The following is a 13,958-nucleotide window of genomic DNA, read 5'->3' on the forward strand; positions in this document are numbered from 1 at the left end:
AATTACGAGTGTATATTATTTTATGTGATAATTAATTTTTAAATTTACTAATGATGTCGGCATTAATATTGTAATACTTTATGATTATGTAAGTATTTATATATTATTTAAATTGCCCTTTTACAGTTTGTAAAAATAAAAACATGGTCCAATATAATCTAAAAACATATTAGTTTCATTTTAATAAGCATGAATTGAATGGGAAGAATCTAGTATTTGAAACTGTTAAGGGTTTGCATTTCTTTGTATTTCTCAATGACTAATATTTTTTTTCCTCCTAAAAACTTTTTAAGTTAAGTTAATCAATTCAATCATATATTACATATGTTATGCAGAATATAATATACCAATAGAGGCAGTGAAAGAAATAGAATCCAGTAACTGAATGAATTAATTTATCTTTACCCCCTCTCACCGTATTCTGACAAAGTACAGTCATTAGTTGTAAAATATATTAATCTTTTATTATTGCTTTGAGATAAAAAGTAATTATTTTTTATTCTCATTAAAAGTATGTCGCATAAATTAGATATATATGTACTTACACATATTTCAGTTAGTAACATGTTCCTAAGTATAGGTATACATAAAAAATACATGTATACAATGTATTTAGAGAAGTACATTTTAGAACAATCGCAATTATTACTGCCGTATTCTTTCGAGACCGACGTCCAAACTTTATTGAACAATACAAAACATCTGATTAAATATATGTGCATAAATCAATCAGTGGTATTTATTTTCTGACATTTATTTGAAGGTTGATGTATATTCAGAATAAACAGCATACAGCGTGGTACAATGAATGTGCAGTAATGTTATACCGAAATTATGTTAGGGTACCCGAAATTAATGTCGTTTTTAAATAAAAAATTACTGCATTCTCACTTTCTTTTTTATGACATTAATTACAATCCATATTTTTCTTCATTCTCTTTGACCTGGTAACATTAAATTCTTCTTCTTCTTCTTCTGCTTGGTGTTGGCCTTGTGGCCTGTTTTTAAGAGGAATTTGCCTCCTGCGCTGTGTGCGACCCATCATGACATATCGCTCACTCCTTTCAAGAACGTCATAAATAAAAAATAGTAAATTTTCAGTTTCGCATGTTTTCGGAATGCCCAGAAAATGTACTATATCCCAGTAAAATAGGCATATTTTTAACTTAATATTTACCCGCTACAGGGCAGAAAGTGTTGTTTTGCATTTTGAAGAAAATGTATTGGTTAATTATTTTTTAAATAAACTGAATATTTTTCAAATGGAGAAAAAAAAGTCAGGTTTTACCTAAAAAGATCTGTTGCACAGTAAAAAGTTCAATAAGTGGCTTGATATTTATTTTTAATACATTGTATTATATTTTTTAACTTTTAAAACGTTCTCCTGAAAAATCAAGTTTTTTGATTTATGACGTTCTTGAAAGGAGTGAGCGATATGTAATCGAATACAGAGCGGACATCGCAGCAACAACAAAATCGCTAAGAGTGTCAGAAATGAAAACTCTAAGGAGCATATCTGGCTAGAGTCTACGAGATAGAATAAGGAACACCAGGATAAGAGAAATATGTGAGATTGAAGATGTCGTTAGGTGGGGCAAGGCAACGAAGGAGACAATGGTATGCGCACGTGATAAGAATGGAACCATCCAGACTCCCCATATTGCACTGCACTTCCAACTCCAAGGACGACTCCCGGGCAGACCACCATAGAGATGGATTGACAACTGGGAATATCAAACTGCATAAAAAAAGTAATAATGGGTTTTGTCTCGAAATATTTATGCCCTAAATATCCATATCATCATAGCGTAATTTTTCCTTCTAAGAAATGTTGCGTTGAGCGAAACATGTGTTAGTCCTAAGGAACAATGTCGGGGAAGTATGGTAGATGTGTACAAATATTCCATCATTCCGACTGTTTCATTTCTTTATTTTTATTTTCGCCGCTTGCGGGCGGGCGTTATCATGTAGCAAATACATTCTTTCGATACGCCAAAGATTATTTTCATTTCGTTCCATAAAAGTTCAATTTATCACAATAAAGTTGACCATTAATTGTTTGTGCAGATTTGAGGACCTCGTAATAAATTATGGCTTTGAAATCCCACCAAAAATACAAAATTAAGATAACTCTTTTAAGTTAGTCGTGTAGAATACAGTTCACATTTAGAAGTGATGACATCATTTAAAAAGACGTTTCTGATCGCGTTTATAACAGCTCTTCGCACGTGGTCACTCGGTCACCGAGGTGCTCATCGCTTAGCGCATATGGCATCCAGCCCTCTCTCCAATTCCTCTAAAATTCCGTTGAACATCTGACCATGAATATCAGATTATGCTCGCTATTTTTTTGGTAGAATGAGCTGGATTGTTTTCAATTTCAGTAGCCAGTATACTGTCATGAACATTAGTATTTTCCACTTTCATTATACTGGGAAAATATTATACTAGCCCTGGGATACGCATAATCGTAATAACTACGACTAAAGTTCACTCGGTCCTGTGTGTATTTATAAAAAATCAAAATTTTACAATTATCTAAGAAATAATATATTTCATTAAAATATATTGTTTTTGCGAAAGATGCTTTACTCAACAACAACAAAAATATACTTTTCACAATACATATGTCAAATAATATCATTTTTAGGGTAAAAGTTTTTTTCTTACAGATTTTTTTTTTAATATTGAGCAATACGTAAAATAAATTGTGCTCAAAAGCATTTATGTTATCATAATAATAGCACACAAACAAAACAAATATTACTGGTTTTTTTTCATTTCACAATAACTTTCTGATTTTTTATTTGAATAATCATCAGATTATAATGAAAATAAGATAAATTGTTAAATAATTATCATGAAAAACGAACCTTTTATTTTTCATTTTTGTTTGTTTTTTTTCCATATCGTATCGTACCAAGGTATCGATAACGATATAATTTACGTTATTTAATTAACAGAATACTAAACATTTTTTATTACTGACATTTCTTGATAAAACTGCATTTTATATAATAAAATTTATACGGTATAGTTTTTTTCCAAATTTATTTGATAGTGTCCGGTGTTCGTCGTTACTAACCTAACCTAACCTAACCTAACTAGTCTGACGATTTCGGTAATGACGAAACCTTGACGAAGTCTAAACGATGCCCTGCCGATACATCTTGGATATAATAATTTTTAAATTATAATTAATATAATAGTTTTTATTGTATTTGTATATGTGTTATGTAAATATTAATAAAATAAATAAATACTATCACAATAAATAATATCGTACCAGGGATCGGGATGATTTCGTTGCATTTGCTCAGACGATAACACAATTTACTATGTTGATAAGGAGAATTTGACCTCTCTTGAGACTTAATAAATGTCTCAATGATTATTAATTAAACTTTGATAGTTATACATAAGCCATATTTATAACATTTGTTCTCATTTTAAATCAGTCACTTTCGATTCACCGTGAGCGAACAACAGTTTTAAATGTTTTCCGGTATTTAGATTTGTTATGATATTAAACGTATTCATTGTTTAATTACGTTAATAAACTAATTATAATTTTGATGTTTAAGTCCAAAGTTATGTTATAAATTTCTAGTGTTTGGTTAGAAAAATACATCTGTTTTAAAAATGTCTAAAAATAACTTTAGTAATCCTGGTCCATCGACTGAATAAAAATAACTTTAGTAATCCTGGTCCATCGACTGAACGAACGCCCCTCATTATTAGACATTTTGCGTGAGTATTGGTATTTTATAAGCAAGAAAAAAAAATCATTAATATCAATTATTTTTAGGTGAATAAAATTTAACATCGATTTTTTTTCAAACAAATTTAGTTAGTTGAAATTTGTAAAAATATCTTCTTCTTCCATACGCCAAAATTGAGAACAAACCCGGAAACATTATTTTACATCCATATTGTATTGTTTGTTTATTAAGGTATAAAGGGTAACAAACACACATAAGTCCTTCTATATATGTACAAGAATTATATCTGTGTCAATTCGTGATTGAGTTGACTTTGATGAAGTTAGGTCTAATCCGGTCTAATCTACTCATAAAATAGTGACTTATTTTATGAGTAGTGATGAATGAATGGCTTTGAATGAGTGGCACCGTCACCATCCCTTTTGTAAAAATACACCATTTTTAAGGGTACTATCTGCGAATCACTTATACTAAGCAGTAATATTTTTCTAGCTACCGTGATGATGGTCCCGGGTTCGTTTCCCAGGGGGGGGGGGATGAAAAGAAATATTAGTGATTTTACACTCTAATAAGTATTTAATATTACCCTGGACTGGTCCCTGAAGCGCAGGAGTGATCACCTTGCCTTCACATAAGTAACGATTAAGATAACACTGCCTCAATACAATTCTCAGTGCCCTATGCACCATAGGGTACGGACAGGTGTTAGAAGAAGAACATTTAACAGCAACAAGAAACTGAATATGTTTTTTAAGGCCATTTTTAACCGTAAATGCATTTTGCCCAAATAGAGTCAAAATCTAGGTAAAATAATTTAAAAAAAAATTCAGTTCAAATCCCTTTATATTTGTAATTAATTCGGAGCCAAAATCTCCTTAAGTACTAAATTTCAAATTATTCTCCAGACAACATTAACAGACTGGAGAATTATTTTGCAACTAATATGTACCTACTCTTTTAAAACAGAAACTAATGATCTCAACGCACAGGTATGTAAAATATATTCGGTGTTATGTCATTTCATCGTTTAAAGGAGAGTTAAACAATTATTTATGTAGCTGACTTATAGCGACGTCACATCTACACTGCACACATGGTAGCTAATCGCGTCTCCGACTTGGCTAACGTCTGCATTTTCCACGAATGCGCTGTTCTCTGTAGCGCGCCGTGACGTCGCGCGTCGCGTCCACCGCGAGAACTCAGCTCGCCGCGCCATGTGGATGAGCTTGATCTCTGAACTTTAAGCGCTGAAAGATTAGTCACGCGCTCTAGATACTTCATTATTTGTGGCTGCAACAAAATACTTATTAAATCGAAACAAAACACTCATTAACACGTTTCTAACAAATCCATATTGAGTAAGAATCAATCTATATCGGATATATATATATATATATATATATATATATATATATATATATATATATATATATATATATATATATATATATATATATATATATATATATATATATATATATATATATATATATATATATATATATATATATATATATATATATATATATATATATATATATATATATATATATATATATATATATATATATATATATATATATATATATATATTTATATATATATATATATATATATATGTATATATATATATATATATATATATATATATATATATGTATATATATATATATATATATATATATATATATATATATATATATATATATATATATATATATATATATTTATATATATATATATATATATATATAAATATATATATATATATATATATATATATATATATATATATATATATATATATATATATATATATATATATATATATATATATATATATATTTATTTATATATATAAAGTGCAGTGTCCGCCTCCACAGTGTAGAAGTATGTGGGTTTGGCTACCGTGTTGGAGATTCCGGTTTCGATTCTCGGGAAGGTTAAAATAAATGCAGGTGAAAAAAAACCCTGGACTGGACACCTTTCTTTCGTGTATTTAACGATTAATAAAACACCGCGTCGGGATGACTACATCAATGTAGCATAGGGCACTAGCCATATGCTACATTGGAAAATATATACGCAAAAAAATAATTAAATCTCTTATTAAAATCTGTAATTTCTAATAAAATGGACAACCATTTTGCTTCGCAAGGTTACATGAGAATTGCGTTCGGATTAGGGACATAAATAATCACATGTTTCGTCGCGCATGTGTACATGGGCACATGTGCAGCTAAATTGAAAATCGACCAAATGCTTTTGCTCTTTATGTACTTTGCGTCCTTCACATCTTTTAAGTTGACCTTATCAAAATATAATAATAAAAACCAGCGTGTTTTAATAAAACAAGTATATAATAAATCTTTTTTTTTCTTTTCTGTGCTAGGGCAACAACAGAAATGTAATGGATTTTTAGAAGTTACGCACACACTGGCATTAAGTCACAAGAATGTTTAAATTCCAAATGGCGATTCCTTGTTTATAATATTCCTTATTAAAATATATTTGTTTTAACAAGTATATTTTAATTAGTTTAAGTATCTAATCGTCGATTTAATTAATGTACAGAATGTAAAATAATTATAAGAGCAGTGACTTTTAAACATTTTAATAATAATAAAAAATCACATGCCCAAAAACTCTTTCGATTAAAAAACGTTTATCCTAGATACAGTATGGGTTACGGGAATACAAATATTAGGAGAATTATATATTTTTTTACAACATTTCGAGTGTGTTGTAAATAAATTACTTGGTCAAATTAAAAGGTAAAATACATTAATAATCACGTTTTCAAGCGTTTCTCAAGTATGTGATTATAATACCCCATACTTACGAGTTTGATCAATATATCTAGATGTTTCAACATTTTTAGTAGTTTGATTGTCAATCATGTGTAGAATTGGTGAATGTTACACGTGTGCAAAGTGATCACTTAACCAAACCTATGCCGGTCATAAGCCCTGTAAATGCTGAGGCTTCCATATTCTTCCTCATGTCGAAAAATGAGATGTCAAATTAATGAAATTATAAATTTGTTTACTTGTTGATTTCATGTGCGTAAACTGCCTTAATTCAAATAGCATTATGTGCCTTCTTACGCTCAATAATTTAATGAGATTGTTTATCAAGCAATCAATTGAGAGAAATCACGGGACCACGACGGTCATGGCTGATAATAAATGAAATATTGACTGTTTATTGATATGCGGGTTGTGAGTTACGACAAGTACGAGCCAAACTGACGACTATCAATTCACTTCGATTATTTTCATGACAAAATAATGTGCAACAATATTTAAACACATTTGATCGAATTCGTTATGGCACCACCGCGATGCGTGCGTTGATCTTTTCACTAACTCAGATGGTCGCCGTACCTACATACTTAGTCACATATATATAGCCACTTTTTTTAAATGTACTACAAAATACTTTTTCATACATTGAAGTGAATTTCTAAGTAACATCTGTGATTGAATGAAAATTTTTAAATATTTCTAGTCACACATTCACAGTAACTCTTAGATAAATACACGTACTAGCTTATCTTTATAACCACAATGATGCTATTATATATTTGATTTGGTTTAAAATGTGTTATCAAAAACCAGGAAAGTGTCGCATTCAAACCGATTTAAAAGTATACGAGAGTGAACGAGATAGTTAGTAAAGTTAACCCTGAAATTTGCCTAGAAACTAAAATGACATCTGCACAATCTCACCGCACACTTACATAGTTGTTTGTGGTCGGATGTACGTGTATTATATTAAATAAATTAATCGAGTTTATCAAATAAACCGACTGTGTGAATAATTATTTATCGGAAAGGACATTTCTAGACTACCGCCGAATTAAATGTTTTCAAGCCATTTACAGAAGCGGTCCCGTAGTATCGCGGCCATCTCTGGATGTACCAAAGCTCAATTACCGACTATTTCATACCGTGGATTCCATTCTAACATATTATATTTCTATTCACCTACATATAATAAGGAATGCCCTATCAATATAACATTTTTATTTTATAAAAATTTTACAAATATTTTCAAAGACTTACGCGACACGTTTTTTGTCATTTATTTTATTGAATGATTTTTGCGAAAGTTTTGCCCCAGACTACAGGACTCTTTAAAATGTACCTTAATACAGGACTATCGTAAAAGTTCTTCTACACATTTAACAAGAGTCTTCTTGTGTAATTTTTAATTTGTTTTTTTAATATATACGCCTTAAATGTTTGTTTGTAATGTATATATTAATTATTGAATAAATTGAATAAATTGAAATTGAATTGAAAAAAAATATACAACGATAAGAAAAACTCACATTTTACCAAAAACATTTACTAAAAACACTTAAAAATTAGTGCAACACGTTTTTAAAAACTTTATATAAAATACGAACATAAAATATCGGTTAATTTTTTTTTAATGTGTACTAGTCAATAAATTCTTTACATGTGTTGACTCGGTGCTCCCGTGCAGAGATTGCGTTTCCGTCATTTATTTTACGAACGTCTCGTAATTGAGGGTTAGATAGGTATTAAAAACTAGTAGAATAATATAAATAATATATTTTTTTGTAAATCCTCGATTTAAGAGATGTATTAATAATATTATGCTCAATAATATTTCAGATTGTCAAATAATGACCTTTCTGCATAAGAACGTTCGATTATACGCCCATCACCTATTTGGTGTGCAAACATCGACTGCTATAATTGATTACAACATATATGTATATAATATGGAAATTATAACGAGCATGTAGATTTATTTTGACCCTCCCGAATCGAACCTGGAGCCTCCAGCACGGTAGAAAACTCGCTTACCGCTACACTACGGAGGCGTACAAAATTATGGTTGGTGTGTAACTATGTATATCGTGTACGTTATTCTGATAAATTGCGGGTCAATGGAGGAAGCGAATGTTTCAGGGATAGTGTTTGCAACTCCTTCCTAGTACTGAGACCAATAACTAAATAACTTCATTAATTGATTCGACAGTCACTTTGTAGTAAAATCTATCCATTTTTAATTTAAGATTAATTAGTAAATACCGCTATTTCTTGAAATTTTTGTGACACGTGTTATAACATCATTTTCAAACAAAAAAATATGCGGAATGCATCGAAACACGAGTCACAATAGATTTTTAAAAAGTGGATTTACTAAGAAAAACTCAAATTAAAAACTAAATAACTATAAATTATAACGGCAAAATTTAAGCGGAGGGCTGATCACCAATCCTTCATTTGTTAACGATCAAGATAACACTGCGTTTATGATGCAGTGCCGTACGCACCATCGGGTGAAGATGAGAGTTTGATAGCGGCAAAAAATATGGCACTGCGATTGAAGGGTAGCTCACACTAGGACTAACATGACCTTTGATATATTCAAAAATAAATTTAAATTTTTTTTATTTTTATGGACATGTCCCGCTGACAGCGATAGGGACAAAGTAATTACATAGGTACTTTACTTTACTAAAAATGTCGTTATATGCGTCATCTCTTATATTTATTTATTTAAAATGCACGTATGTTCCTACATACTATAAGTATGTACATTTCATAAACCTTGACGGGTTTATTTCTTAGAACTAAAATATTCAATACGATCGAATATTACGCGAAAAAAAACACATTTGTACACATTGTGTGGTATATAAATAAGTTCATGTGTTATTAAAAATGTGCGACCTTTCACAAACGATCCATTAATAATATTATTATCTACAAAGTCAAGTGTTTGATATATAATATATACGAGTAACACGTTGATACTAGAACTGAAAACTAACCGATATTTTACCTGCTCTTTAGATATTATATTCATATATTCCTAAACCAAATTTATCAATCAACCGTTATTTTCTATTTTATCATATTTAAGGATATAAATAATATAAGTTATATATATATATATATATATATATATATATATATATATATATATATATATATATATATATATATATATATATATATATATATATATATATATATATATATATATATATATATATATATATTATATATACCATTATATATATATACCATTTCATATTTATATCTTCAATTATGTCATACTCGTATATGTAGTATATACGATAGCACGTTAAACTATTATGCTGGAATTGCCAGATTCGATTTTATTTATTGTCACCAATATATTAAAATCCATAAAAATTTATTGATCCCAATTTATTATAAGAATCACATTTGATGTAAATATCGTAATCGTACAGGAGAAAGTGACCAACTAACAAAACGTAAAATGTTCAGGAGGGCCATTTAAGTCACTTTTGCTTGGCAAGAAAATAAATATCAATGCAGTTAGTCATTTTCAACAAGTCCATATATTATACTTCCAAGTTTAAAATCCTTTGGGATTATTTTTTCAGGGCAATATTAAGCTAGTAAGATTTCAAACAGTCAATGATCACGTTTTTTGTAAAAAATGCACTTGGTCACTTTCTCCTGTATGACTACGATATGTTGATCATGGTAAAAAAAACATAATATTTTTAAACTATTAGATCACAAAGAGGAATTTCCAGTAATGGACACTTTATTTGAATTGACTTGATATTAAAAATTGGTATTTAACTTTTCGTTTTACCTTTATTTATTTCTTTTTAAAAGATGTTTTATTTGTCGTGTATAATAAAGACAAGAATTTTCATGCCAATTCATATGTATAGGCTATTTATTTCTTAATAAAGTAAGAATAACAATAATAATAAATACTGTTTCTTTGATGAACTTGAGAAGACATACAAGTATCTCCGAGGAAAGGGGCACCTCAAGGATAGAGCTAATAAAGAATCACTTTATTGGTTTCATTATCAAATTAGAAAAGTTCGATCTCTCTTTTAGGCCCCCTATACACGTTTGAACATGAAAGGCGAAAGTACATTGACGCCAACATTTGCGAGTGTCGGATGGACACGGGCGATCAAATAAAATTAAAATTAAAAATGACTTTTTAAATGAATTATTTTTCCTTTCGGTTTCAAATTACTTAATCACCCTAATCAGTATAAAACATTAAGTTGAGTATGACATATTTCTTGTTCTCAACATATTCGACTATTTGACATAAAAAAACTTAGTAAATACCACTATTTCTTAAAATCTACTGCGACACGTGTTTCGATGCATTCCGCATCATTTTCAAACACCGTATATGGTGCGGAATGCATCGAAACACGTGTCACAGTAGATTTTAAGAAATAGTGGTATTTACCATACAAAGTAAAACATTAATTAAAAATGTATAGATTTTACCACAAAGTGACTGCCGAATCAATTAATGAAATAAAGACCTTAGTCAATAAATAGTAAATACCGAGAAAAATTAACGAATATCACCCCAAACGGGTAACCGAAAAGTAACAGTAAACCATTTGTCACATCTCTAAGTCGATAGCTGGATTCTTCGGAAGGTCTCCTCGGGTTTCGGCTTTCCGAAAGATCTCCCGCCATTCCACTACTTCTTCTACACTCGAAGAAATGTTTAAGAATCCTGAAAACCTCAAAAAAGGTCTTTCAGTCGTCGACCTGACATTGGGTACCTTTTTGGGACAAATTTCGCACGAAAGCGCCAAGGAGTCAAAAACCGACACTGAACATGTCAGCAAACTTTTGTACCATCGCAATAATCATGATTGAATTTTGTATTTGAAATAAAGTTTTCTCGTCAATTTTATTTCCAAAATGTTCAATTCAATGAAAAGTTTTAGATTGAATCCCAAATTCTTAAAGCACATTTTTGAAAATATTATAAAATATTACAAAGTCTGCCTCCGTAGTGTAATTAATAGTCACTTCGCTCGGCTACCGTACTGGAGATCCCGGGTTCGATTCGCAGAGGTGGTCAAATAAATATAAATGATTTTATCACTCTAATATTTATTCAATATATTTATAAATATTAGAGTGATAGATATGTAGATCATCTACCCTTCATATGTTAGCGATCAAGATAACACTGCGTTCATATGATGCCATGCCTTATGCACAATCTGGGGGGGTTAAGGGTTCGAAGAAAAAAGTCCGTGGTAAAGTCCGTATAAATTCATTATGACGCTCCTGAAAAGTTTTTCAGACTGTTGACTCTTTAAGTGAACTGATGTATTGGCAATGAAAAACTATTATTTTTGTACGTCATAAATCAAAAATCGTCTATTTTCAGTTGTGCATGTTTTCGGAATGCCCAGAAAATGTACTATATCCCAGCAAAAGCTGCATATTTTGAACTTAATATTTACCCGCTACAGGGCAGAAAGTTTTGTATTTGCAGTTAGAAGAAAATGAATTGTTGAATTATTTTTTTGAATATACTAAATATTTTTCAAATTGAGAAAATACCTTCAGGTTTTACCTAAAAAGATCTGTTGCACAGTAAAAAGTTCAATAAGTGGCTTGATATTTATTTTTAATACATTGTATGATATTTTTAAACTTTAAAAACGTTCTCCTGAAAATCATGTTTTTTTTATTTATGATGTTCTTGAAAGGAGTGAGCGGTATGTATATTGGAAACTACAAACTATTCGAGTGTGAGTTAGGCTCAGTTTTTTCTCCCGAGCCAAAAATATTCGAGCGTAAATGGGTTCCTTTATGTGGTTAAACCGGCACGGAGGCCTCGGAATTTTGTTGACAAATTTAAATGCAAAATTTATGTTTATTTCTGACGCTTGTTTATGATTATGTATTGTACACATCAAAAACACATGTTGATTTTTCGTGTTATTCGTTGAATTTTTGTTTATACTCTAATTAGATCCGGCCGCTATAAATTCAATTTGAAATACAAAATATATTCATAAATACTTAACTTTTTTAAAATTATAAAGCGTTTTGAAGAATGTAGCCCAATCAGTATAATTATGTATTGATTGTTATTATTTTTAAAAAAAAAATTAAATAAACTTATCGCAATGTTATTTTGGTGACAAAAATTTGGGTATACTCAAAATGTTGTAAATAAAATAATTGGTCTAATTATAAGCTACATAAAATACCTATTCCAACATAGATGGCCGTTGTGAACTCACATGTTACGAGTTTGATCAAAATGGTATATCTAGAAGTTCCAATCATTGAGTAGTGTGGTTGTCAATCATGGGTATTATTGGTGAATGTCACACGTGAGTAAAGTGCTCACTTAACCTTTTATTTATTGTTTCGGCATTCACTTTGTGGTAAGACATGATAAAACTGTAAATGAAAAACACTTTTTTTTACCACTTAAGTTTATTCTAATATGACGACTAGTTTCGGAAGCCATGCTTCCATCTTCAGGTCTAATTATAAACTGATATCAGTTTATATTTAGACCTGAAGATGGAAGCATAACTTTCGAAACTAGTCGTCATAATAAAAAAACTCAAGTTGTAAAAAACAAATGTTTTTCTTTCACAATCTCACCTAACCTAGCTTATGACGGTCTTAAGTCCTGTAAATGCCCAGACTTCCATATTCTTCTTCTTCTATGTCGAGATGTCAAAAACTAATAGTAACGTTTATATTGTTTTATTTTTGTCAGAAATGAAACGAAATCCTTGGTGGATGTCCCCCAAATAACGGTGACTTCCCCGGCGAGTCGAGAGGGTGCGGGCGGCGGCAGGGAGGCGAGGGGCAAGTCCTTCCGCCAAGTGATGGCCGCCATGGTGGCCAACCTGGGCACCATCAACACGGGCCTGGTGTTCGGCTTCTCCGCTGTGGTGGTCCCGCAGTTGGAGGCGCCGGACTCCATCATCAAGATAGACGAGTACCAGGCGAGCTGGGTCGGTGAGTACAATGTATTGACATACTGGACAAGTCCGACTTCTTAGAAGCCCCCAATCAGAGAGTGATCTCAACTCGCTTAAGGGACAATATACGATAAATCGCAACTTAATTATCTTTAAACCCAGGTAACGTTTGATGTAATTGTTCTTTTTTTCTTCAAACACCGTTTTTGGACGAAAAAAAAAAGTTTTTCTTCGAAATAAATATATGGTTTTGAAAAAAGGTAAGGAGTTTCAAATATTTTATCAACATGTTTTCTTAAAAAAGTTTAATTCAAATATATATTTTTTTAAATCGTGCGCCAAGACGACGGCCGGTTTCTAGCACTGTCGATCGCATACTGATTGCGAGCTCCCCTTAATTGCTTCAGAATGACAATGTTGATTTTTTTATAAATATATTATCGTCGTTTTGTGCATTTACC

General features: G+C 30.6%; 1 protein-coding gene across 2 annotated transcripts in view; it reads left to right on the plus strand.

Moving 5' to 3' along the window:
- The window catches only part of LOC148302483 (facilitated trehalose transporter Tret1-like), a 29,193-nt gene that overhangs the window by 1,506 nt on the left and 13,729 nt on the right, over positions 1 to 13,958 (plus strand). The window contains exons 1-2 of one of the 2 annotated variants that reach the window (XM_088271552.1): positions 1,733 to 1,751; positions 13,290 to 13,534. In XM_088271552.1, the coding sequence (XP_088127678.1) occupies positions 13,402 to 13,534 (133 nt within the window). In that variant the 5' untranslated portion in view covers positions 1,733 to 1,751; positions 13,290 to 13,401. Of the gene's footprint in view, positions 1 to 1,732; positions 1,752 to 13,289; positions 13,535 to 13,958 lie in introns of those variants that run through there. The other variant, XM_088271551.1, reaches the window with a different exon arrangement.

The sequence above is a fragment of the Brachycentrus maculatus genome, unplaced genomic scaffold, assembly GCF_059751285.1.
Source record: "Brachycentrus maculatus isolate JH-2025_06_01 unplaced genomic scaffold, ASM5975128v1 h1tg000446l, whole genome shotgun sequence".
Taxonomy (NCBI): Eukaryota; Metazoa; Arthropoda; class Insecta; order Trichoptera; family Brachycentridae; genus Brachycentrus; species Brachycentrus maculatus.